Genomic DNA, 27,750 nt, shown 5'->3' with positions numbered 1-27,750 from the left:
TTGTTTGGATAATGGCGGCGAGTCAGCCAAGAGCGCTTTCAACCTTTCATTAAAACCGGGTAAATACCCGACAAACAGCGGGACTCGAGTAAAATAAACGCTTCCGGTAAGAGAAAGCCAAAACCGGAAGGGTCTTTTTAAAACAATGTGACTAAACGTGTTAACAGGAATGAAAATGTTTGTTTGCTAACTACCGCTGTCGTGAAGTAGGTTACTTAGCCGTTTGGCTAGCTAGTTAGATAGCTGAGGCAGTGATTCTACGACAGCGTTGAAGCTGTTAATTGTTTATTCCTTCTTACTGAGTGTTAAATGAACGTCTTTTGAATCGTCTCATTGATGTAGCTCATTCGCGTTGTGTTAAGCAAGTTTTAAGTTAGAAGTCGCTTTCCTGTAACGTCAGAACTACTGCGCATGCGCACGTACTGCGCCCAGTGACCGGTTTGCGCCGTTTTTGCGCATGCGCCTTACGCAGGTCTGTTAGTGACAGTCTGTAAACACACGCCTGTGATTAAGGAGTGTTTATTTATTCACTTATAGGAACACACACTATAGCTGGTAAAGATAATTTATTTGATTATTAATTGTATGATTAGCTGATGACTTTATATGAGGTGTAAGTAATTAAGTTGGTAATTAAACTCATTATGTCTAGCTCTCCTTGAATAAATTAAAGGACCTTTATTCCGTTTGTGTTTGTTTTTCTGGACAGAGACCGGTTTCTGATGCCTGCATTGTGCTGGAGGTTAGGAGGACATGGTTCTCAGAGAAAAGCTCCTTTAAGGTGAGTAGGTTTAACAATGTTCTGACGATTGGAAATATTTAGTGTGATGACCTGGTCTAAAACTATCACAGCTTCATGTTAAATTTTTTTTTTTTTGTCCAAAACATTCTTCGTATATCTTTTTGTATTTATAGCAAGCAAACAAAAAAAAAAAAACTCTCGTATCCTAGTTGTGATTTAGTTTTCCAGACGTGTGTGCGTGCAGTAATGTGTATAGAAAAATTCTGATCAATTAACACAAGATGAGTGATCTCTAAAAAAACTTTTGGGGGTACTATAGAAAAGAGTGAGCATTTAATGGAGTGTGTTTATCATCAAGTAAAAGCATAAACCACTTTTCCTACGGGATATAACACAGTCTTTATCAGCACGTCCAATCAGACGGGCTGAACTGATATTACCTGGCGTTATTTCTCCTGCTTGTTTTGTACAATTTCTAATTTGGACTAAAATTCCATATAGATGCTTTGGGAATAACTACATCACACAAATCCATATGGGAAAACTAATTACATCTGAATCGGAGCTTAGAATGAAAATCAAAAACGAGAGAAATATAAAGACCTGAGCGTGATGTGCACAAGTTGCTTCTGTCAGTTTCTACCTCACTGTTGTCATGGCAGCATATTTTAACTGAGCTCACATAATTAGCTGGAGTTTATATAATTGCAATCTGAATATTTCATGGAGGCTTTGGGGGGGGAAGCACTCCTGTATATAACGCCGCCTTTTATTTCTAAGCCACGCCCCCTACCTGTGTCATTCATACAGCAATGAAACCACCCCATCAAACCGATCTGAGGAGATGAAAACATGCCAGTGGTGGATAAACTGGAGGCCTTAAATGTTCAAGGTTAAACTTATTTTTCAGCTTTTTAAAAAAAAAATAGATTTGATTTAAAGGTGCGTGGCGGACATTTCATCAATGTGCTCTGAGGGACGGCTGTCAGGTGTGAGTGAGTGATGTTGCTGGAATGTACAGCATCTGAAATATGAGCTTCCTTACAGCAAACGTTCTTCGTGCTGAGAATCGCTTCCTTATAAACGCTGTAGAATGGAGCGTTTAGAATTTTGCTGAAACTATTCTTATATAAATGCACGTTTCAGTTACTTGAACATGGTTTCACTGTTTTCTTTAGGAAGCTTTCTGGCTGCCACATGTCCAGAAACTCACCCTGTTTACTAGATAGTGCACTTATAAACATCCATGAAGTGTCCCTAGGTAGGGGGTAGAGCACTGTTTGAGACCCTTCACCCCTCTGTGTTTGTGGCGTTCTCATTTTGAACTAAATCACTGGACTAAGGACTGAAACCTAAAATAAACACAGCGTTCTTCACCAAAATGGAACTCAGATGGGAACGGTGATGTATAACTGACTAACGAGTCTGTCCACTTGACCTCGACCTGATTTGTGACTTCCTGATTCTTCTGCGCAGGAGGGCGGAGTAGCGATGTGGAGCCAATCAGGAGGCGAGAAACCTCCAGCGATGGAGCCACACATCAGGGAGTATGGTGAGTCCTGATTGGCTGAGAGGAGTAACCTGTAACACACAGAGATGTAGACGGACTCGGGGGTTAGACATTGCCTAGCAGAAAAGGGGCGGGGCCATTGTGGGGCTTTAGAGCACTGTGACTCTCAGTGAATGCAGGTGAACAGCCCAGAGTTTAAAACAGATATTATTCAGGGTTTTAATTCAGTGTCCAGTAGGTAAGGAATAAAACATTCAGGGCATGCTGTTTGAGGAAAATAATCAACAACACGGTGGTAAGGTCCTGCTACCACCCTGAAGGTGATTATTTTCCTGTAACAGCACACCCTCAAGTGCTTTATTGCTCTCCCACCACAGCAACTTACCAATGATTGCAAATTACATGATGCGTTTTATCTGGGTAATGTTTTTGGAAAGAAGTCAGTTCCTGTTCTTTCTGTTCCTCTCTCGAAGTTAATAAGACCAAAAAAAAAAAAAAAGCCAAATCCTCTGTCCTGTCCTGAAGATATCAGAAGACTAAAACCTCTGACTGTTATGATATACGTATCCCTGAAGTCCTCCGGCATGAGCAGGTGTCTGGAAGCAGCTGAACCCGCGGTCGGTTTTCCAGAGGTGTGCATCTGGATTTGTTTTTTTAGGTTTGTGGTTTTGGTGCCTTGAACCACTGTGTTTAAATTGCAAATCTGACAAGTCGTCTCCATCTTATATACCACTGGGTATATATTTATATTTACGCCCCAGTGCTGTCGGATTCAGGATTCTGATTGGTCAGGAGGTGTGGAGTCATTCTCTCATTCATATCACAGGTTCATATTCATACACTCGTGCTAATACGTTACTGTTTCTATAGTAACGGCTTGTTCACAGGGATGTGTATGCACAGCGACACGCCATGTAAATGTTTTATTTGCAAAAATATGTTGATGTTTATTTAATGTTTATAGAAGGAGTCTCCAGGGTCAGAGGTAAAGCTGCAGCTTTAAGTTTTCCAACATCTTCAGGATTGAAGAGGGACGCTTCGTGGTGTGTGTGTGTGGGGGGGTGGTAACGGAAACAGAGGCTGCTGAAGGAATGTCTGGAAGTCCAAGTAACTTTTATGATGAGTTTTGATGTGGTTCGACAGCAATCAATCGGAATTTAGAAGCGCTCCGCTCTAAAGAGTACTAGAGACCACAGTTGTGTAAATTTTGGTTTCATTTAAAACGTTCCCAAGTACAGTGGAGGAGAAATTAATAATTGTGATGGCAGGTTTCCCCAGTACTTACGACATTTAAGCAGTAATGCGATTGACTGGTTCTAAACAACACTGATTTGACGAATAACTTCAGCCAGGACCACAGTTACTTTATTGTAGACCTCACGCAGAGTAATGTTAATATTAATTAAAGATCAATGCTAGTAAACATGTTCTATATTGAACTTGGCACTTACCATTACTTATCATAATTATTTTCCTTCATCGATAAATTTCTTACCTTCAGATTTAAAAGATTTCATTATTTTAACTGATCAGTCTACACAAAGATACCAGTTGATGCGTGTTTGCTTTGCGGCCCTTTAAATAAAGTCTGCAAGATGAAGCCAACAAATGCACTCTTAGTTTGATCAACGCCGCAGAGCATCACGGGCAGGGAAGGCAGAGTGAATTTTTACACTGTTGCCTTAAATAATATGACTTATTCTTTAGTTCATAAAAAAAATGAATGGTTGGTAAATTGCTGTGGTGTAAGAGGAATAAAACACCTCGGAACTTCCATACTTGAACAGCTAGTTGAGGCCTGCAGAGGAAATGAAAACAGCTCTCAGTGAAAGAATGAGGCTTAATGGATGCAGAGTGACTGTGTGTGTGTGTGTGTGTGTGTGTGTGTGTGTGTGTGTGTGTGTGTGTGTGTGTGTGTGTGCGTCTACAGAGCTGTCATCTGCATGGAGGAATCTGAACCAGAGCAAAGCAGCTGTAAGTGTTTTCTCAAACACATATGAGTGTGTGTGTGTGCTTTTCATGCATGAATGACGTTATGGTGTGTGTGTGTTTTAGCTGCGTCACATTGAGAATCATTTGGAGGCGGCGGTTGGTTCGGGAGTTGTCATCACCTCACTGAACACAGAGAGGACACAGAAAAACAAACGCAGAGGTAACACACACACTTCCGTCCAAATTATACGCTCCACGTTCAGTGTGTGGAAGTAAATAATTTATCCTGATGAGCAGCTGCTTATTAGTGTGTGTCTGTGTTTACAATCACACTTACATTTTTGTGTTTGTCTAAAGTCAGGACAGGAAGTGTTGCCATGGTAATTGTAAACATAGCTCACTCTATATAGGCTCTGTACCATAAACATTAATCTGTAACATATCTTACCTCTAAACAGCAGAATAAAGTTAAACCTTATTGTATGTGCACGTGTTTGTATACAGGTAGGCAGAGTGTAGATGGTGATGATGCTGCAGTTAAGTCCCGCCCACAGAGTCGACGCAGCCCCGAAAAGAGCTCTCGGAACCCGCTGAGGACCAGCACACAGGACAACGCGCACACCTCACACAGGTACACCTCACACCCTCGACTTTATATCATTATACAAACATGAGAAGACATTTCAAAACTCTGTATGTGCGCGCGCTCCAGACCCGCCTCCTCTCCCCCCGACGCATCCCTGAGTCAACTGGTATACGACAGAGACTGCCGTCCTCTCCACTCAGCCGACGCAGACAGCACACGCTCCTCAGCGCTGGACGCCACGACTGTACGCGTCCTCAATGACTCACCCGCTCTGCAGAGGTCAGAAGTTACAGTGGGCGGGTCGGAGGTCAGCCCTGGGTCGGCACGGTTGGAGAAGCTGCGTCAGCGTCAGACGGATGAGAAGCTGGAGAAGCTGAAGGAGAGGATCAGGAAGCAGAGGGAGCAACTGGAGGAGGCAGCAGACAAGGGGACGGACAGGGTGATAGGGGTGGTGCAGGGAAACTCCGCCCACCAACATGTTGCTAAAGTGCGCAAAGTGGCAGCTGCTCCACCTGCGCCGAGCTATAAAGGTAAACACATGACTGAAATGCTTCACTGATTTTACTGATGGTTCCCATGGTAACAACCAGCTAGCGCGATTCTGACCTGAACTCTCCACAATGTCCACCTTTTTCCTGTGAGGCCACGCCCACAAATGATGTCACTTGCTATAGCTTTGTAGTGAGCATTGTCTGTTTTCAGATTTGATCATTAGAATAATTAATATTAATTATAATTAATTATTATAATTCACAAATCTACAGAAAACAGTAGTCCAGCATGTCTGGGAAGTGACGCTTTATTCAGGGAATTATATCCTTTAAATTCCTGAGTTTCAGATTTGATGCTTCTGGAGGAATAATTATTAAAATACTTAAATAATAAAAAATTTAAATATAAATTAAAATGTATGAAAATTTAAATTAAAAAAGTGACAGATTTTAATAATGTTCATTAGTGAGGATTTACTCAATGGCAACATCTATGCTCAAACCTGGAACTGCAACTTTTTTTTTTTTTAATAAATATTGTCAATTTTATTCTATTTTTAACGTTTCTATACATCATAGACTAGCAAGTATTAGGTTAGGTGTGTGTGTATGTATGTGTGTGTGTGTGTGTGTATATATATATATATATATATATATATATATATATATATATATATATATATATATATAATTTTTTTTTTTTTTTTTTTAACTATCTATATCGCTTGCATATTTTCCATATACAGTGTTCACCACGGGCGCTTTTAAAGTGGTGCACCGCCACGTCATAATTCTGGCCTGCCACCCTTCCCGTATACACCAAATAAATCATAAAGTATTCGCTTTATTATAATTTTGTAAGTATTTAACATGCAGAAGACCATTAAACGAATGCGTACGGGGCTGCTTGAAGTGGCCATGCGATTGCAATAGAAAACCATCCAGCCGGCTGCATACAGACTGTGACAGAGCGCGGCAGATTGAGGTCTATTCCTGCGTTACACTACACCGCACCACATTACACTATACTCACGCATAGTAATGCTGGACGCTACAAGCTGCAGCTCGCCAGCAGCTAAATAACTTTGCAGGTGTTTGTAGCGTTATTGTGCAATGGTTACGCTTATCTATCATTTCTGACCATATACAGTTACAGTAATCATATAACAGCACACACACACACATTAGTTAAGTTCAGGTCTTTTATTTTACGTATCTGTGATTGTGTAGGCGAGAGCTGCATTTTCCTGTTGCTTCAGTGTTTGTTTACTGCAGGACTTCCGGGTTCCTGGGTCAAAGGACCTGAACTACGGAGCCCAGGGTGGCTTTGTAGTGCCAGTCTCGGGCACGCGCACCAGCTCGTGCATGGATTGTAGTGGTTTCACCCAATTAACATGTATTGTAAAAAATGTATGCATTTATTGTAATTGGGTATTATTGGCATGCACTTAGACCTCAAAATTATGTAAATGTATGGTTTATGCGTTGTTGGTAATATAAAGTAATTGGTATCTTCCAGTGGGTGGGGCCAGGCCACTATATCTAGTCCTCTGAAGGGAGGTGGATTAGTTGGGTCATGGCTCTGTCTGTTATGTAGCTGTCCTGTAATGTGCACGTAATCAGGCGGTGCAAACATACTGCAATGCAGTATTCTGTTTTGTAGACAAAGTATTTTTCTTGTAATAATTACTTGAACTTTTATTATTATAATTTTTGTGTTAATTTCTGCTGCTACTTTGGGAAACCGGACCAAATAAAACATCTTGTATTAAAAGTTCAATCTTTGGCCGTTGTCCATCAGATGATATGTACAGTAAGAATGTGTTAATTTTTTGTAAAATGATTTCAACAATGATTTTAGCATTTCCTATCCATTTATTGGCCAGTTTCACTGTCAGAAAAGCCCAAAGTCCGTTAGCTTCGGTCCCCCACTGGGGCTCTGCCCCTGGACCCCGTTGGGGGCCTAAGCAGCCCCAAACCCCTGCCAACGCCTTTTATTTTTGAAAAGTGGAGAACCCTGACTATTAGTGTGTGTATATAATATAAAATATGAGAGAGATAGTTAGAAAAATTTTATATATGAGAGAGTTTAAAAAAATAATAAAACCCTGGGTAATATGATCAGATGTTGTGTTTAAGGGTTTAACAGCAGTGAAGTGAAGATCCGCTCCTCAGACGGCAGAGTGTGGGGAGAAGACGAGTTTCACTTCAACTCTGAGGTGTATAAAGATCTCACAGGTGCGCGCGCACACAGTGTGTTTTTGTTTTATTACTATACGCAGTGTATAGAAATCCTTGTACACACAGCACAAGAGTGTATAACCTTATTGTACTAATTGTCCTTTATAATTTCTCCACTCTTCATAGATTAGCAAATTTCAAACTTGAATGTTTTTTTTTTTCCTCTTCATAGCACGAGCAAAACGCAAACCAGCAGAGAAAGCTAAGCAGCAAAAGCAGGAGAGGAAGCCGATCAAACCTGTGAGGAAGATTTATCGATCTGCATCTGTTCCTGAATCCAAGCCAGGTCTGGTGAATATGATTAGATTAGCTAGCTTAGCGTTAGGTTAATATTTAACCAGAATACCATTAGACCAGTAGCAGGACTGGCGTTGAATAAATATGACTAGCGTTATGCATGTTAGATCGGGCTTATGCTAGGAGGAGGAATGTTATGAAGACTTTTAGCCTTATGGCAAAGTGTGTGAGCAGTGAGAGCACTGCAAGACAGTAACAGGATTTTTTCAAGGACTGTTATGATGATGAAAGAATCCTCAGACAGTTGATAGAAGTGTGGAGTGTGATGTTAATGTTGGGAAATAAATATATTAAAACACAAATCTCATCTCCGTCCTTCTCTGTAGTGATCAGTGTGTCGTCGTGGCGAGATGGTCAGAAACTGGTGAAGATGATGCTGGGGCCGTTGCCACGGGAACCTCGTGCTCAATTGGAGGAGAGAGGGCGACAGACAGGTGAGTTATAGCACAGGTGTGTATGAACAAAGCTAGCTGAACTAGCATTAAATAATTATATTTGCAATTCTGTTATTTTAGTGTTAGTCTCAAAAATTGCTTTAGATTAGATCTGTATTTAATTATTTTTATTATTAATTATTCAATCAGCATACAAGTCATTATAGACTTTTTAATTTTTGTTCCTTTTTCTTTTTTAGGTACTGCATCTCGCTCCAGTTCTGTTCCCCGGCTGGAGTCGAACCACCGTTCAAGACCAAGCAGCGCAGAAAAACCTGCAGTAACCCAGCCCTCCAGAGCAGCAGGGGGCGCCAGAGACAAAGAACAGCCCACACGTAGCTCTTCCAGGACATCAGGGCGCAACAGAGAGACAGAAACAGCAGTAACTCAGTCACCCAGGCCACCAGGGGGCGCCATCGCTCTTTCCTCAAGCCTCGATCTTCTCCCTTCAGACATCCGTGGCATGTTAGATGATCTGCATTTGGAAGACGGTGCCAGGTCGCACGATGTGGGCCGAGTAGGCAGGAAGAGGGTGGGACGAAGCCCATCGAAGCCACGCCCTGAGAGTGCAGAGAGGGTGCTGCCACGGAAACGACACTATGACGCAGACGCGGTGCGGCACTACATCGCTAAGCAGCAGGAGGAGAGGAAGAGGAAACAGGTGGAGGAGAAGCGAAGTCAGAGGGAGGAGCAAGAGAGGCGGAGTCAGAGACTACAGGAGCTGTACAAGAAACAACGAGAAGGGGTTGCCAAGCAGCAAGCCCCACCTCCTAATCTCATAAACTCACGTCTGCAAGAGACGTACACGAAGATACTCATGGAACACACGCTACAACGGGTACACACACCCACGATGTTCGTCAGTGGTGTGTATTATATAAAGTGTGTGTGTGTGTATATAAGTTGTGTATTTTGTGTTGTGTTGAAGGTGCGGCCGGGGTATCAGCCGTCTGGAGAATCAGATAAAGAGAACAAGAGATTGGAACCACTCAGTCCTTCCACCAGCGAACTCTCGGAGAACACACCGTCTCCACTGTGCAGGTAAAACACACACACACACACAGCTCTGTTCCGTTCTGGTTCAGCTGCATTAAACTTCATTTCAAAGCAAAAACATTTGAGGAACAAAAATGTGTTTTGTTTGTTTTGTTTATTTTTGTGTGTGTTTAGGACTGATTTGGTTCCACCCCCTGCTGGTCAGTTCTTCTCCCATCTCCTCAGTCTGGAGCCAGAGTCTACAAACTCCGCTGCACATCTGCGAGACACACACTTGCACATGGGTACAGGCCACGTGGACACACACACCACGAGCAGGCTGAACCGTGTGGAAACCCTGAAGGCATGCGCCGCCTCATTGTCCAACCGAATCGAAACAGAAGCACGAAAGCTCGTCACCTACAGCAACAACGAAAGTAACGATGGCCACACCCACCGAGCCAAACTGTCAAGCCCGCCAGAGAGAGAGCGACCCGATTCGCGCTCGAGGATCCACAACGATGTGAGCGAACTTCCTGGTGTCGGAAACCTGTACGACTTCATCAGCCAGGAGGGGTGGGGTGAGATCGCTAAACCACACCCACTCCCTGCTGGCTCCACCCTCCCGTTCACTATGCAGGAAGAGCAACACGACTCGAGCGGAGGCTCCATCAGCGAGGGCCTGTTGAGCGACAGCAGTCTGTCTGATCCTGGTGATTATTGTGCCGCTCGTAACGAGCACCACGCTCACGACCGCATCACACTGTTCCAGAAGGAGGCGGAGCTTCATGCACCATATAGGCCTGTGGTGACATCACAACCTCCATGGGAGGAGCTAAACAAGGGCAGCCCTCATAGCGTCATCAACATATTTGCCAAAAATATCAATAAATACAGCAACGGTAGAGTTTATTATTATCATCTAAGCATTACTCAGGTGTACCCTTGTCCTGAACTCACGTGTGTGTGTGTGTGTGTGTGTGTGTGTGGGGTGATGGACACAGAAGTGGCGAGATCTCCTCCTGCCCTCCATTCCTCTCCATCTGCTCACAGCTTGGCGAATGGTGTAGTCTATGAAGACGACTTTGTTTCGTCCCGCAGCAGTAACCAATCAGCATCAAAGAGAACTGCTAATGGAGTCAGGTGGGCGGGATTTAGTCAGCTCAATTGATGTGGTTTGGGACACACCCAAAGTACACTGTTTATGAGGCCACATAAGACTGGCTTTTGTAGGGAATAAGTTATGAGATTTGGGACACACCCTCACTTGTATCCATTCCATCTTGTCTATGCAGTAATGGGCGGAGCTCTGTGGCAGCGGATGAGAAGAGAGAGAACGACAGATTCCCTCACTCCTCCGTCTCCACCCCTTTGTCCTCACCTTCCTCCGCCCACTCTATGAGCAAGAAAGGTCACTCTCTTTTTACACACAAGTTATGTATTTCTGTTTCAGTGTTTCATGCCCCCCCCCCCCCCCCCCTTTCTCAGGGTCAGAGAAAAGTTTGGCGCGCGCCCTAGTGGACGGACAGAGAAGCGTGTCTTCGTTTGCCTCAGAGTCTCAGAAGAGTGACTGGAGGAAGAGTGACTCGCCTCGAGGCTCTCACAGGAGCGCTGATGGTAACGGTACACCAGGGGGCGCCTCAGTGCACTCCACCCACAGGTCAGAATGAGCTTTATAAACTGTGTGTGTTAGTTACACTTTTGCTGTGTCCTAAAAATGTGCAGGACTCTGTGTGTGTAATAGGGCTGCACAATATATCGTTAAAAAACCGCGATCTCGGTTCACACCTACATGCGATTCACTTTTTGATTAGAGACGATTCTTCTGTTTTTTTTTTTTTTCATCACGAGCCGCGTCACACTTTAGTTTCCCTCTGTGCTCCCGTAAAGTCCACTGTAGTTGCTTTCTCCCTCAACCAATCCTAAATGCACCTGCACGTCATGTGGTTGCGCGTAGCAGCAGGCTTTCTCCCTAAACCAATCATGAATGGACCTGCACGTCACGTGATTCAGCGGCAAGCAAGGCAGAAATGAGCACAGCAGCACGAGTGAGTGAAGAGATATGCGAAGTCTGCATGAGGAAAATGGAGGATGATGAAAACCCAGGTGTTAGCGAAGAGAGCCAGGCAAGTCGTCCAACACAGTTCGTTCCTAAGAGAGGTTCGCATTCTTTGGTGTGGCAATATTTCGGGTTTAAACCAGACGAATATCCACGGCTGTCTGTGCTGGCGAGGAAATCTTTAGGCATTCCCGCTACAAGCTCACCCTCTGAGCGGCTGTTCAGTACAGGGGGGAACATCGTGACTTGTCTCCGGTCATCACTGAAGCCTCAAAATGTTGACAGACTTGTGTTCTTGGCAAAGAATCTTTGAGCCAATTATGCAGGGCCATGTCCAGGTCCATATTCAGCCCTTTGTGCTTTATGTTAAAAATCACATACGTTTTTTGCACTTAACGAATGGCCAACTTAATAGTTTTGAATAGTTTTTTCCCCCTTTTGTCAGAATTGTTGGTTATGGTTCAGTCAATGGGTCTTCTCTGTTTTTATTACAGTGTTCTGGCTAACACAATGTGTGTAAATGCCTGTTGTAAGTGAACTTCATAGAGTTCATTGCAGTTCATTTTAGAAGTAATTGGGTCTTCTCTGCGGTTTTTATTTTATTTTTTATTTTATTGGTGTTCTGGCTAACAGAATGTGTGCATATCTGTTCTAGGTGAACTTCATGGAGGTTATAGCCATGGACATTGTGCACATTGCACATTACCACAACTGCCTTGACTGTATTAGTCATGCTGTATTTTACTTTAAATATTTTTGGTATGCAAATTGAATAATAAATTGGATTTGAGTTGAATAAAGATTTAAGTTTGTTTAAAAAAAAAAATCATGCAGAGAATCGTGATATCAATTCTTATCAAGAAAATCGTGATACGCATTTTTTCCAGAATTGTGCAGCCCTAGTGTGTAACATGTCACCTCAACACTGTGACTCGGCTGGGGATGGAAGGGGCGGAGCTAGTTGCCCTGGTGCAGTGTGGTGTTTTTTTGTTTTTTTTTTGTGTGTGTGTGTTTAGTCAGCGCTCTCTTTTTGATGTCATCATGTTGCATTTAGTAATTAATGCATAATATGCTGTACACTTAGTTGGGAACTCTCTGTGTGTGTGTGTGTGTGTGTGTGTGTGTGTGTGTGTGTGTGTGTGTGTGTGTGTGAGAGCAGCATGGTGTCCGAGATTCCACAGTTTCCCGGAAGCCCCACTGACTCTCCCAGAATCCCCAGCTCCGCTTCATCCAGTGCTGCATCTGACAGAGCTGGAACAGCACTTGGCTCTGCTGCAAACACCGGGCCTGCCCACAATATAGTCTCCGCCCCTGGACCCGCCCACAGCAGCACAGGTATAGACAGTTTATACTAACATGGTTAATGACGCACAGTTCAGAGTACTGTATACCTAGATATTACATATGCATAGAAAATGTAACTCTGGGTGTTTCAGTTTCAGAGCTGCATTTTGCACCAGTTGTGCTCCAGCAGCGTCTAAGCACCGAGCTGAACTTTATGGATGCGGTGGAGGAATCTGTGAGACAGCTGAGCGACGTGGAGAGAGTCAGAGCCGTCTCACTCGCTCAACAGGAGAGTGTCTCACTTGCACAGATCATCAAGGTGGGAATTTAATTCCCAAATCCCTGATCTTGGCTGTGTGTGAGAGAGAGAGAGGCTGAACTGACCTTTGATCTGTACAGGCTCAGCAGCAGAGGCAGGAGCGAGAGCTGCAACTGCTGAAGCTGAAAACGGAACAGGATGCGCTGGGGACTCAGAGACACGTCCAGGAGACCCGAGAGAGAGCAGCGCAGGTATGCGCGCACACTGAACTAATATGGATGTATTATTTTGAATGCTTGGTTACTATCACAATGATGTTACACGATTAGCAGTTTGTTTTTATTTATCATTAAAGAAATGTCAATTTCATGCTGGTCTTTGGCTATATGTATTCATCATTCATGAATTATAAATTATTTAAAGTCATTAATAACCATTTATAAATATTATGACTATTAATAATAGTTAAAAATAATTAATAAAATATTATAATTTACTTGTGACTTCTTATTGGTGTAATGTTTATTTCTGTATATAAAGGAAACAGTCAGAATGGACAGCGTGTTAAATCCGTGTGTGTATCTGTGATTCAGGCCCATGCGGAGCTGTGTGAGAATCTGGTTCAGTCCCATCAAAAGGCTCTCATGGAGCTGCAGGAGAACAGCAGCAAGATGATCCACCAACACGCCGAGATGACACAACACCTCCGAGAGGTCGCTCAGTGCATCATGATGCGACACGATTTATCACAATGCAGTTGTGATAACACAGTTTATCACTTAAAATGTGTGGTCTGGTGTGTGTGTGTGTGTGTGGTGTGTGTTTTATAGACGACTGAGATGGCTCGTTCTCAGATGCTCAATGTTCCCTCTGTCACATCTGCAAGGCAGCCACATCCACAAACGGACAGGTAACCAATCAGTATGAAACACTTCAGACTAATGGTGTTGCAGCATTCATTTATTCATATCCATCAAGTGCTTTATTGTACACTGTACTGGAATACATCCTGTGTGTGTGTGGGGTGTAGGAGTGAAGTTTCAGGAGTGAAAACGCCAACAGTAGACGCTCCACTGAGCAGCCTGACTGAGTCGGAGCCCTTCAGGATACACACTGCCAGGTCTCTCTCTCTCTCTCTCTCTACCCCGCATGCATGCACACACTTCAGCATCAGAAACTCCACCCGTGTCCAGCCCAGAGAGCAGCTGATATCTCTTGTGCACTTTTCTGTCCATGAGCTTCAGAATCTTCATGACTGCAATCTGATTGGCTCTTTGCACTTCCTGTTTTAGACAGGGATGCAAACTTTTGAATGCCATGACACAATGAATATTTAATGATTGGTTGTTTGAATCATCATTCAAACAGCTTTAAGAGAGCCAGTTTTATTAGAAACAGGAACTACTGTGGGTGGAGCTTGCTCGACTGATCATTACAGATTGGTCACAAAATGGCTTTTTTTTTTTAATTATAACCTGTATATCAGCAGTGTGGGACAGGACGATAGAGACGGCGTGGACAGGAGCAGCTCTGTGGAAGAGGAAGTGAACACCGCTGCTGAAGACTCTCTCCAAACCGACAGAGGTGAGGGGTCAAAGGTCACGCCTTATGGTCCTCATGGCAGCTACTGAGGCAGGCTGGTGTGAGATTTAGACATTAGGGTTGTTCTTAGGCTCTAGGGTCACTTCCTGTCATTTCTCACTTAGCAGACAGTGTCTCGATCAATTACTCTTTGAAGTTTGATGAGTCCCTGACGGAGGACGAGTTGGAGAAGTCGTTCCGCTCCGTGCTTCCATCTGAGTCTCACTGGAGGGGATCTGTGGAGAGGAAACGGCAATCAGATGAAGAACCCCACCCTGAAAAATCTAACAAGGTACACATGCATACGTGCGTGCGTGCATACACAGACACACACAGAGGGATATCTCTGATATCCCTGACCGTGATTTCTGTCTGTCTGTCTTGTGTCCAGCAGGACAGCAGTGTCCCGGTGTTCTCAGCGGATCAGTACAGTTTCTCGGAGTTCACCATGGCGATGGTGAAGCAGTGCATGCAGGAAGAGGAAGTTCGCTCTCGGCATCAGAGCTCCCTCCTGCGCCTCCGACACCGAGCACTGAAGGAGAAAACCCGTGCTGAGCTCGACTGGCTTGAGCTCCAAAAGAGGCAGGCAACTCTGCCCCTACATTCACCAAAACCCTGCCTACATTTACAAAGTTTCGCACACACACACACACGTGCACACTCACGCCTCCTCATACATCTCTGCTTTAATTTACTACAAGCACACTGTTCTCCTAATATCCATCATCACTACACTGTTACTCACTGATATAGCTCCACCCACTTTCCCTAAGCTCCACCCAGATGTAGGAATTTCACTTTTTATGGCTAACATGAACCCAGTGACGTGATTGATTAAGCTAGTCAGCTACCTAGTCTTGCTAAATTATGTTGTGTAACTAACTCGTCTCCACCCTCTTTAAAGGAAGCTCCACCCACACTACTAACTTCTGTCCTCCTGTTTTTTTTTTTTTTGGTTGAACGTCAACTATGTTCAGTCTCTCACCCATTCTCAGTAGTTCATATGATCTACAGCAGGACGCACCCATAATTCCTCAGCAGTGTGTTATATTTTGCGATGCCCTGTAACGATTGTGGTGTACGTTCCTCTCTGTGTCTCACACTCTGCCTCTTTCTCCAGGCGTCTACGTGATAAGGGAGAGGATGATAAAATGCCTCCGATTCGTAAGAAACAGCGAGGCCTCCTGCTCAAACTACAGCAGGAGCAGGTAAACAACACAACTTGCTGTTGCACCAACTCGGTTGCAGTTACACCAGTAAGACGGTTTCATTCTCAGTACACTCGCAGTTACTCCAGTAACACTGTAACGCTTGGCTACACCATTAACACTGTTACAAGAAACAGGAAGTGACACATTTATCTGTGTGTGTGTAGGCAGAGATCAGGAGACTGCAGGAGGTGAATCGGGCGGCACGGAGAGAGAGGAAACTGTTGCTGAAACAGCAAGAGGAGATCGAGAGGATCCAACACACAACACTGAAACTGAGGGAGAAACTCAGGAACGCTGAAGATACAAACCAGGTCTCATAATACACACCGTACACTTCACACACACTTTCCAAACGCTGTTCTACTGCTTTATCAGCTTCAGTGAAGTGTACTAGATGGCTGTTGAACTAGGGATCAAGCAATAACGCCTGTCACTGATGTAGACTTTTGAGAGGAGGGTGTGTTAAATATAGGAGTACAATCTATATGAATCGCAGGCGTAAATGAGCGCACAAGCTGTGTTCTAAATCATAGCACTATTCTAGGATTCTGCTCATTTCTAGTCCTATGAAGAACGATAACACACCTAAAATCCCGCAGTGCAGTAGGAGAGACTCTCATCCCAAAACATGTAGAAAAATTAATTTGACTTTTTAACCCTTATGTGCTCTCAGAGGTCACCTGTGTCAGGTGTTAGTGAGGATTTGGCCCCTCCCACTGAGCTGGACGTGGAGTTTCGTAGCCCTTCTCCTTTATCTGTGTCAGGAAGTGAGACCAGCAGCATCATGAAGAAACTGAAGATGATGAGCTATCACACAGATGAGAGGTAACACACGCACACCTTTCATTCACACGGTCTCTGAAAGAAGTATGTCCTTCTGTTCTCACTCTGTTTCCAGCATTTACACACCTAATTCAGTGTCATGAACTCCTCTCTCATTATTTGACTCTGAGTCGATTCTGAATCAACTCGACTGCAGGAAGTGAATCTTCACGTTTTTCATCTTTGTACTTCTGAGCAGCGAATGAAAGAGTTTTGTGGGGACCCTTTCAGTGCTGCACACACCTTGGATGTTTTGTACATTTTGCTTTATTTAATTATGCGCAATGTGAATAGTGAGTGAATCATAATCAATTTGGTACTGATTCCGAGTCAACAAACGGGCTAATGGGTGTGAAAATGTCTTAGAGTTTCTTTAATATAAAGGTGTGTGTGTGTGTGTGTGTGTGTGTGTTCTCTCTCCTATATTTCACATAAACCTACCACACACTAGCTCTTACTTATATTGTCTGACATGGAAGTTCATTCTTTACAGGAAGTGGTGTGTGTGCTCTCCCCCATTCATCTCCTCTTCCTTTATTTTAATTTATTTTTATTTTTTGCTTTTTTTTTTGTGTGTGTGTGTGTATCTTTATCAGCAGCTCTCCCATGCAGTGTCTCTTCTCCATGTTTAGTGCCCTGCACTGGGCATTTCTGCGTTTGTGTCTCCTTAAACTCCACCCTCACTTCCTCGTTATCTACAGTCAGTTGGTCAGGTACAGTACAGCACTCTGTCATGGAGCATGCTGTGTGTACAGGGCAAAAAGTTACAACACTAATAACGAGCTCGGTGTGTGTGCGCGCATGTGTGTGTATTTGAGTGGTGATTTTATACGTACTTAAACCGAGTGGGGGTTCAACATATTCGGGTAAAGAAAATAAAAATGGACTGCCTTCATCGATCGGGTCATGATGAGGAGGCGACGCAGGTACGCTTTCTGGTTCTGCGAAACTGCTGATAAGGATGATACATGGTTTGGTGTGTGTGTGTGTGTGGTCTGGTTGCTTTGCTTATGCTAACTGTAGCACTTCTTAACCGTTGTTCTCTCTCTGTGTCCCTCAGATTTCTAACTCAGCGCGAGCTGCGATTGGTGCATTGGCGTCAGCAGGTGGAGGCGGAGCTGAGACGTACAGATGTGGCGGAGCCTCAGCGGAAGGGGCGGGCACTCTCAGACCGACACACGCAGCAGAAACACAGTGCAGACAAACTGCAGAGAGACAGACAGGAGGAGAGGAAGACAGGACGAGGTGAGTGACGGAAATAGGGAGAGGGAAAGATGGTGAGGAGGAAAGACAGGAAGTTAAACAAATAGATTTAGGGATAAAGAACCAGGCAAGAGACAGATAACAGTAGAGTGGAGGGACGCAGACCTGTAGAGAGGGAGATGGACAGATGGATGTTGAGAAGACAGATACTGGTTGATGGAGAAACCATCAACCAGTATCTGATGAAGGGACAGACATCAGAGGAAACATACTGATGGAGGGACAGACAGGGATGAAGATAGACACTGATGGATGGAGAGAAGGAGAAACGTACAGAGAGGGAGACGGACCCTGATGTATGGAGAGAGGGAGACAGACACAGATGGAGAGACAGACCGGTAGAATGGGAGGGAGACAGATGGGTAGAGGGGGGAGAGACAGATGTGTGTGAGAGAGAGAGTTCAGTTTCAGACACGCACAACAGTGAGTCACTCGGTAGTGTGCCAGAATAGTGCACTTCCTATTAGGACTTTTGTTACCATGACAACAGAGTAGTGGAATAAAGTCTGTATCTGTGCTAGTGTACTAATCTCACCCCCACCCCCCCAAAAAATTATCTTTTTTTTTTTTTTTTTAAATCCATGTCCAGAAGTGTGCAGTGAAGGTGACTCATCTTCGGTGCTGTCGGTCTCCAGCATACACACAGTGCAGGAGTGTGAGAACACACACAGCCATGAGGTGAGGCACACTCACGCTCGCTCGCTCGCTCGCTCGCTCTCTCTCTCTCTCTCTCTCTCTCTCTCTGTGTGTGTGTGTGTGTGTGTGTGTGTGTGTGTGTGTGTGTGTGTGTGTGCACTGTTTATATAGTCTGGAATTAAACTTGCAGAGAGATGACCAAGAAGATGGATAGACAAATGGACAGACAGATGCAGCAAGACAGACAGGTCTAAAGCGAAGGTAGAGACAGACAGACAGACAGATGCACAGAGACTGAAAGATGCAGAGCGAAAGAGAGACACAGGCATACACCTGCACAGCAAAATAATTCACGTGTGTGTGTGTGTGTGTGTGTGTGTGTGTGTGTGTGTGTGTGTGTGTGTTACAGTCTCCCCTGGTTCATGACAGTTCCAGCAGTAAAGTGACCTCACACAGCAGCTCCAGGAAGAGGGATCTCCCTTCATCAGCTCCTACATCAGGTCTCTCTCTCTCACACACACACACACACACACACTTTAGCTGTAAAACACTCCATCAAACACCAGAAAGCTGAGTTTGTTCACTAATCTTTTCCCCTTGCCCCCCCATAGAGGCGGCATCAGATCAAAGCGACATTGAGGGGCGTGTCCTGGCTCTGAGGGCGGAGCTTCGACGGCGTAAAGCTGAAGTGCAGCGTCTGAAGAAGGAGCAGAGACTGAGACACAAAGAGCGACTGAAAGCTCAGGAGGCCAGTCTACTCAAACAGCTGGAGGTGTGAACACGCGTGCCCGCACAGCTGTGATTTGATATGTGTGAGATGGTATAACGGTAAACATGTCACTCGTCTTCATTCCTGCAGTCCTACAACGACTTCATTCAGAAGACCAAAGCCGAGCTGAGTAAAGCAGACAGCGCCGCTTCAGCTAAACCCCAGATCAAAACTCCAACATCGGGCTCACGCAAGTCCAGAACCAAAAGCTCCACCCCAGAGGACAGGTCTGACACCGTTCTGGTGCTGGTTTCCTTTTCCATCTTAATCCTGTCAGTGATCTGAATCATGCGTCTCTCCTCCTCCTCCTCCTTACAGGTCTGAAACTGAGAAGAGTTTCACAGGAAGGAGTCATGAATCTGAATCGGACAAATCAGACAGGATACACACAGAGTCTCCAGCGTCGAGTGGTGCGTAAAGAGCAACGCCATGAAAGTCTCAGTTCTAGTCGGTTGTAAATTAGTTATAAGGCTGTAAAGAAGCAACAAATTCAAAGGACCACCAGCTCATCGTGTACACGCTAAACAACAGCATGATGGCACATCGGTTGCCATAGTAACATACTATTATTTACAGTAGTACAATAGTATGCACTTTAGGAAGTAACCATGTTTACGTCCACCTTCATCACATCCTCATTCGCACCATGGTCAATGGCCTGCGCCTCACACGACAGGAAACACTTTACTGCAGTGTTTTAGGCATGTGCTTTCACATAAACAAAAGAGATGCGGACGTGCGCGCGCGCGCGCACACACACACACTTATTGTGTTGTATGACATCATCTCGCTCTTTCCTTCCTCAGATGAAGATCCTCCCACGGTGACCCCGACCCCAGTGTTAGGAAGCCCCAATCATCTGAGTCCACCTGAACCCCAACATGATGAGCACACCCAACCTGAAGGCTCCACCAGGCCAGAAACCGACGCCTCGGCCAATCAGAGCGCGGCCTCCAGCCCAAGGTCAGATGTCATCGAAGAACTGGAATCACCGAGGTCAAGTTTGGCCCAGTCGGAACACTCGTATCCAGAGCTTAATCTGAAAATCCAGGACTCAAACGAGAATATCTCCAAGAATGAAACAGAAATTGCTGTTACAGTCAAAGTCAGCCATGAAGAAGAATTTGCGAACAACTCTGAAAATATTAAATCCAGTTCTTCACTCATAACAAAGCCAGAACCAGAAGAATCAAAACAGCCAGAGATTCCTTCACCCGCAGACATCACTTGCACTCCAGATGTTTCCCCGAGAAAGGAAGACTCTGAGCTCAAACCCACCGCATCTCTGTCAGTCGACAGCTACAACGATGATTTCGAGTCAGCGGTTCAGGAGGAGAATCAACCTCACTCGCCGCCTTCTGAAGATCCAGAAGATGAATCCTACAAATTCTCCTTCAGCAGCAGTGAGGAGGAGATACAGGAGGAGATTAGCGTCAAATCAGGGAATACCAGTGGTACCTTTGAGCAGGAAAGGCCTTTGGATCTCGACTTCTTGGGAAAGCACACAAAAGAAAGCGTTGATGATGGAGTTCCCAGCCCTCCAAAATCTCCGATTGATGAGATGCTTGATTACATCATCGGGGACCGGGTTCTGGTGAGCAGCGTACAGCCAGGCACGCTGAGATTCAAGGGACAAACGAGCTTTGCTAACGGATTCTGGGCTGGAGTGGAGCTGGATGTAGCCGAAGGAAGCAACGATGGTACTTACGATGGCATTGTTTACTTCCACTGCAAAGAGAAACACGGGATATTTGCTCCTCCTGATAAGATCTCCCATCTACCCGAGACGTTTGAAGACCATACCAGAACCTCAGAGGAGCAAGATTCCTCATTTGATGATCGATCAAATGAAATGGAGGAGATGAACAAATCTGAAAACAGTCTTCAGAATAAAAAGCAGGATCCAGATCCACCGTCTGACATGAGAGAGCCATCCGGGAAAACTTTCGATATTAATTCGACGCCGTCTTGCATCACTGGAGACTTGAAGATTGACCCTGCTGCTATTGATGGTGAGATCTTCAAGGACCTTAATGGAGGAAATCATCCTGAATTACCTGAGAGATTTGGAGACGTCGTCCTGGAATTTAAAGATGTCACAAAAGTCAAGGAAGTTCAGGAAGATCAAACACCAGACATTCTGGACCTGCTGATCCGTGGTGAGATGACCACAGCAACCGAGAACCTTCAGAAATCTTTAGATGTCCCTCCTGAGAAGTCATGTGAAGAACATGGGGATGGATCAGTCATGACGGAGAGCAAATCCCTCTCAACTCTGGCCGATTCTCTCATGGAACGCTTCATGAGCGACACCCTGGAACAGTTTCAGCGGATCAAGAAAGCAAAGGAGGAGAAAATCTCAGCTGCCAATCAACTCGTCTTCCTTGATGAGGATGAAGAACCCAGTGAGAGCAGTGTGTCCCAGTTCAGAACTTCATCCAGCAGCAAGCTTGGCAAGGAAAGCTTCCACAGCTTCTTCGACAAGGAGCAAGAAGAAGTGTCTTCTCCTGAGCTTTGCAACCGATCGGTAGGTATTTTGTTTTATTTATTTATTTAAATAAGGAATGCACTGATCTCAGAACTCTGAGCACTGACTCAGATCTGATACCGAGGTCTTTTCACTTTGCCATGCCGACCATTTGTGAAGTTCTGTTGCTAAACTGTGCTAAGCTCTGAGGAAATGTCACATGACACGCATTTACAGGATGAAATAAAAATGGCGAATAGACGATACCAGAATGTAGGGAGCAAAATTAGCAGTTCTGTCTGAGTGGGAGGGGCAAACTGTCTCCCCTGTCAATCACAGTGACACTAAGCTAATCACCGGTGTGTATGTGAAAGGGGGTAGATAGCAAGTTCCTCTGTGTTACTCCACCCTGTGAGGCAGTCGACTGGCTTCACGTCCATTTTTTATTATTATTATTATTATTATTATTATTACTACTACTACAAATCTTGGACTGGTGTTTTATAAAATTGGGGTTTGGGTATTTTATTTCAAAACCTAAATGGCTAGAATTCACATCTATCTAGTGTTCTAATTAGAGCAGTAGAAATAACCAGTGCTAAATCTTTCAAATGACTGGAAGTTAGTGTTGTGTGTGTGTTTTTTTTTTTTTTTTTTTTTTTTTTTTTATGTAAATGATTTATTTGTTAAACTGATGTAAAAGTTAAGTTCAGCTGGGAGTTTTGTTTACCTTTTAATTTATTTTTTCCTCTTTATCCCAGTTGGTAAAGGAAACGATACATGGCAGTGTTTAACTTGGATATATTTAAATATCTGTTGGTGCTTCTGAGCCAGTCCCTGGATAATCGTTCCCAGAAACCATCCTTAAAAATGAGGGAAAAAAATTATCATTGTTTTATATTTAGTAAAGTGTTTTTTGGTTTTTGTTTGTTTGTTTTTAGTTCAGAATATGTCCAATAGATGGCGATAGCGCACATGAGCTGAAATTAGCTAGACGTGAAATATTAAGGGTGGAGGTTTTTTTGGGGGGGGGGTTCATAACATGCGGTTTTAACAAAAATAATTCAAGACACCGTGTCCAACAGTGTGATGTGTTTTTACACTTGTGTTCTTGTATTCGATTAACAGACATCAACACACTCATGTCTGATGTCGTCTTTCATCAGTAGTTATTAGATGGAGGAAAGAAACCTCGTCCTCCACCCCTACCCCCCATTAATTTGTATAATCCTCAATGAAGACCCAGGTGTCCAACAAATTTAATTTGTTTAAATCAACATATAATTTAAAAACAAATCATAACCAGGATACAGATAGGTGTTTACTGTAACGTGAAAATTTAACTTGGATTAAAATCAGCACCAGACCTGATGGTGTCCATGGGACCAAAGTTCAGTCTGAAATAAACAGTTTTATCAGCTTTTCCCCTTTTGCAAGTCTTCCGCAAGCCTAAGGTTAGGAGAGGAGACTATGGGAAAGGCTTCTTTTTGGATTTTAACACCTTTTTATTTATTTAGTTTAGTTTAAATGCACAATCAGTAACAGAATTTTGGAAGTTTCTATATTAAGAGTGCAGATTTCTTCCTTCTGGAGCTATTTGTATTAATATTACTGATGTTTACTGTCATATAATGTAATGTGGATAAAGTGAGTCTGGCTTGCATTCAAATATTTTATGTGGATGTAATATTAACAATAATATTCAGTTGACCTTTAAAATAAATCAATACATTTTGTTGATTTTGTTATATAATCCTAGAAGATAATAATTTTTTTCTTAATTTTATTTTAGTAAGATTTAATTACAAAAACTCCTTTGATTCTTTTCTATGGAATTATTTTTTTTTTTAAATAATCCTCAGCTCTGAGCTGCAATTCTGTTCTAGGATAATAAAATGATGCTAAATAATTAAATTGTTTTTATTTATTTATTTTGTCCAGGAGAGCCCAGTGTTGGGTCAGGAGGAGCTGGTGCAGCGTTTAACAGAGCTGGAGCTGAACCGTGAGTTCCTCCATGTCCTCAGCGATGAGCAGGACTGGTTCGATGAGGACTTCGGCCTCAGCTCACGCAAACACGCTCAGCACAAGAACAAACTACGGCAGGAAGAGATCACATCCACGTCTGCAGCTAAACTCCCACACGTCCGGCAGCAGGAGGAGGCGGCCGCGGCGGTCATGTTGGTCCCTCACAAAGCTGCTCAGGTAGAGAAGCTGGTGAGCGCCGCCCTGCTGGAGATCTGGAGAAGCTGCGGGATGGAGCGTGGGAATCAGAGTCTGACCGCGGTGTCCAAACCTCAGGCTTCAGAAACGCTGCTGGGGGATGAGAACGGCGAGCAGTGTGTACGCAGCTACAAACAGGTCGGAGCAGAGTGACGTTTCGTTGTTTAGAACGCTACTCAATTTGGAACACAGCCGGAAGCTTGTGATGTTCAGATGCTGTGGAGAGATTAGTGATTCTAGCGCAGAAGTAATAACGCATTCGTGTGTGTGTGTGTTTCTCTCAGGCGGTGTATGACCTGGCGTGGGAGCTCATGCAGGAAATCTACGCTGAAGATCCCAACACCAATCGGCCCCTGTGGATCAAACCACAGCGTGTTAATTCACCCTACATCCACAGAATCGATGACCCCAGTGACCTCTCGAAAGTCCAGGTGTGTGTGTGTGTGTGTGGTGGTGGGGGGGGGCTCAGCATACATTTTGTTTTGTTTCTGAGGTTTTTTTGTAAATTGCAGGCATTTGTCACCGGCGAGGTTCTGAAGCTGTACGGTCTGAATAAAGAGCAGAACCACAGAACCGACTGGCAGAAGATGCTCAAGTTCGGCCGAAAGAAGAGGGACAGAGTCGACCACATCCTGGTATACACACGGACACACACACGGACAGATGGTGAGAGATCTATACAGTATATAGACAGCAGTAATGAGTGTGTGTGTGTTGCAGGTGCAGGAGCTCCATGAGGAAGAGGCTCTGTGGGTGAACTACGATGAAGACGAGCTGTTTGTGAAGATGCAGCTCGCTGATGGGATCCTGGACACCCTGCTGAAGGACACCGTGGACGTTCTCACCAACATCCATGAGAAGAGATCCACACGGGCCCTGTCCTGATCCTCCTGCGCCCCGTCACACCCTGCTGTCATTTAGGACCGACCCGGGAATACCGGGTTCTCTGAGAGATCTAGACGGGTTGTGTCCTGATTCTGCTGCACAGATCTCCTGTCGCTCCCTTTAAAAACCTCCCTATGTTTAGGACTGATCCGGATCTCCGCCTTTCGTCTGTACAACTGTACAATATTCGCCTTTGTGCTGGTTTTTCTAATTTATTTGTAAAGAAAAAACATTTTTAAGAAAAAAAAAATTGTATGAAAATGTATAAAGAGATGATTTAAGCGTGCGTAAGCGCGTCTAAGCACATGGAGAACCTAGAGGAACCAAGAGGAACTAAGCAGAAGGGATCGAGATGATTTAGAGATATTTATGCAAAACCATAAATTGATCTATGAATTTGGTATTTTAAGAATTAATATGATTTTAGAAGACTTTAATGATAAGTGCACGAGGAGAGATTTAGTGCTCTATTCGTCCTCACTTTCCTGTCTGCCTTTATCGACCTCCATATTAAGTGCCTCATGGTTCAGGCTCCCTCCGTAGGGAAGAACAGTTTTAAGCCTTCCTCTAGCGTGTCGAGCCGAGCCGCCTTTTTAATCTCCGAACTCTTAAACCTCCATCCGTTTCTGCCTTACAGCTGGATTATAAAGCAGACTTAGACTAAGTAGTGTACACTTAGTAGTGAGCACTTAGTCACATATTTGCCCAAATGGGACAAAAAAAGAAAAAACCACACACACCTGGTCTTCTCTGAGACCGAAATGGGCCATGTCCTAATTCTGCTGCTCAGTAAACACCGTCCTGCACTCGATAGTGAACCTCCTCACCTGCATTTCGAACAAAACCTTGACTTTATTGAAAGGCTGTGTCTTAAATCTACACTTTTCCCCCTCAGTAGGGATCCTGCATTAAAGGCAGCACCTTTTTTCCAAGAGATCCAAACAGGTCATGCCCTGATTCTGCTGCTCACCTTGTTGTTAGTGCACCCTTCGTACCCTGCATCCTGTAGAACCAGAAATCTGAGATTTAAAACCCAGTCCTGTCCTGATTCCGCTACTCTGACTCGTTTTAAACACTTAGTAGGGTTCTTCCACCCAACAGGATGTGTCCTAAATCTGTAGCTTGGATTTCCCTCAGTGTAGGAGTTCTTTAAACCCACACTTCTGAGAGATCTTTCTGCGTTTAGGACAGAACCGGGAATTTTTTTTTTTTGAGTAGATTTTAAAATCCTGATTATCTGGTATTATTCTAGAATCCTGATCTCTTACACACTCCATAGGGAACTTCCTTACAGTCTGCGTTTAAGACAATACTGGGGCTCGACTCTTTGAATTTTCTGTTTTAATGTTCTAATGGGCTGTGTCCTAAATCGTCTACATGACACACACACACACACACCCGTCGTGTTCTAATTGTTTATTTTAGCTATGCAGTAAGAGGAATGCAACACATGCAGGTGTGTTTTCACACTACCTCTTTCAGAGAAAAGACGACTTGTGATAACTGGTTGTACTTTTTCATGTCGTGATGGCGACCTTTTTATCTCTGTTTTTAGAATATAATCATGATCTGCGACAAAATAATCATTTCTCACTCCGCCTTCTTCAAGAGCAGTGCGCGCATTAGCCGCTCCTTCAGATAAGGGCTTGTACAAAACAACAGCCTCCACGTTGCCTTCTAAAAGACTCTCGATCAGGAACCTCCCTATAGTCTGCGTTTAGGACGAAACACATACCCAGGTTTTCCGTGTGATCCAAACATGAGCAGCAAAATACCGCCTTCCTGTTCCAGACATTCTATGATAACAGTCTTGCATGCTGGAATATCGCGATATATTGACACACCTGATTATCAGCGCGTGCCTGAGAGATGTGCGAGCAGGTTCTCCTGGTAAATCTCACAGCCTCTCAGTGGAAACAGTCTCGTTTTCCATACGGAGGAGTGCAGGATGCGAGTTGGACGCTTGGACAGAGACGATGATGGAGAACGCAGCTCGGTTTGTGCACATGTACATAGTGAACCTGAACGACTGTTTAAAATTGTAAATAAAGCTCTGAAAGATTTGAAGTGTTCTTTCTGACTCACTTAATTTCTGTGATGATGTAACTGTTACTTCACAGCGCTGCTGAATCCTGGACTCTGATTGGTCAGAAGGTGCAGCTGCAAATCACAGGTATATTTATATCAATGTTATCGTTTCTGTAGTAACAGCTCACTCAGAGACATGTCAAGTAGACGGACACTCCTCTGATGATAAACGGATTAAAAACCGTGTGTAAGGAGATGTTTATGGAAGGAGTCTCCAGTGTCAGCGCTTTAACAGTCCGAGATAAAGCTGGAAAGTTCTCTGGTTTCTTTTGCAACGAAAGAGACAAAGTAGGTTGGTGAAGGAACGACATTTTATAGCCGGAACATTAAATGTAACTATAAATGGATAAGAAGTATGACATTGCTGTGGTGTAAGAGGAATAAAGCACTTGAGGACCTGTAGCTATACAGTAACAGTGCAGTAACTGCTTCATCACACCACCTCACTGTTTATTTTACTGTAAGACAGTTTATTACTTACATTAAGAACATTTTATATTTTAGGTTCCAGCTTGTGTGAACCGTTCAGGAAGAAGAAGCTGGAACTGTTGCAGGTTTCAGTATTCATTTTGATGATCCACATATCTTGGTTAAGTGATGTCACATTATTTTACTGTAAATGGAACTAAAGTTTGTCTTCATCTAAAGTGAGCAGTGTGTCTGTCTGAGGAGCTTCACTCTTCTCTCAAATGCTCTAAACGTCCTCGAAAACATCTCAACTATAAAAGTCTGCACAATGGAGTTACAGACACTTGGCCACTAGGGGGAGATACTGATCTACAGTGTTTTTCTATGTGGGGTTTTGTTGTTTTTCCCCCCTGCCAAAAACAAAAGAGCAATATGGCAGCAATTTCTGGAACCAGCTGATCATTGTGTGCTTGATGTTGGATTCTACCTTCTGTCATTTTTTCCATCTAAAGCCTTTCTTTGTTCCATAACACGACAGAACACAATGTTCTCCAATCTCGTGGTCGTATCATGACGATGTTCACAATGAC

General features: G+C 44.0%; 1 protein-coding gene across 4 annotated transcripts; it reads left to right on the top strand.

Annotated features, from left to right (window-relative positions):
• On the top strand, nt 1-26,731 carry cep350 (centrosomal protein 350). 4 transcript variants are annotated; one of them, XM_060932625.1, is made up of 39 exons: nt 1-106; nt 710-781; nt 2,219-2,294; nt 4,183-4,226; nt 4,308-4,404; nt 4,689-4,815; nt 4,897-5,300; nt 7,401-7,499; nt 7,675-7,788; nt 8,126-8,233; nt 8,434-9,071; nt 9,162-9,274; nt 9,404-10,110; nt 10,213-10,351; nt 10,504-10,619; nt 10,697-10,868; nt 12,427-12,602; nt 12,704-12,870; nt 12,951-13,061; nt 13,404-13,523; nt 13,641-13,720; nt 13,841-13,930; nt 14,300-14,394; nt 14,517-14,683; nt 14,783-14,973; nt 15,512-15,599; nt 15,767-15,913; nt 16,276-16,427; nt 17,485-17,669; nt 18,277-18,365; nt 18,733-18,823; nt 18,935-19,095; nt 19,183-19,319; nt 19,411-19,502; nt 19,899-21,619; nt 23,501-23,917; nt 24,064-24,210; nt 24,292-24,414; nt 24,500-26,731. In XM_060932625.1, the coding sequence occupies exons 3-39, from the start codon at nt 2,234-2,236 to the stop codon at nt 24,662-24,664; spliced, it is 7,851 nt and encodes a 2,616-aa protein (XP_060788608.1). In that variant the 5' UTR covers nt 1-106; nt 710-781; nt 2,219-2,233; the 3' UTR covers nt 24,665-26,731. The 4 variants fall into 4 exon arrangements, with proteins under 4 accessions (XP_060788608.1, XP_060788610.1, XP_060788609.1 ...); XM_060932627.1 differs by having other exon boundaries at nt 14,297-14,394; nt 14,520-14,683; XM_060932626.1 differs by having other exon boundaries at nt 14,297-14,394; nt 14,786-14,973.
• The last annotated feature ends 1,019 nt before the right edge of the window (nt 26,732-27,750 follow it).

Source organism: Neoarius graeffei, chromosome 10 (assembly GCF_027579695.1).
Source record: "Neoarius graeffei isolate fNeoGra1 chromosome 10, fNeoGra1.pri, whole genome shotgun sequence".
NCBI classification, from domain to species: domain Eukaryota; kingdom Metazoa; phylum Chordata; class Actinopteri; order Siluriformes; family Ariidae; genus Neoarius; species Neoarius graeffei.
This window is presented reverse-complemented; position numbering and strand designations above follow the sequence as displayed.

What these genes read in the sequence shown, in the direction of transcription:
- cep350 (XM_060932624.1), top strand. Translation starts at nt 2,234, where the DNA reads ATGTGGAGCCAATCAGGAGGCGAGAAACCTCCAGCGATGGAGCCACAC. An exon ending in GGTGTATAAAGATCTCACAG is followed by an intron (nt 7,500 to 7,674) that starts GTGCGCGCGCAC and finishes TCCTCTTCATAG; the next exon opens with CACGAGCAAAACGCAAACCA. An exon ending in GTCTACTCAAACAGCTGGAG is followed by an intron (nt 19,096 to 19,182) that starts GTGTGAACACGC and finishes TCATTCCTGCAG; the next exon opens with TCCTACAACGACTTCATTCA.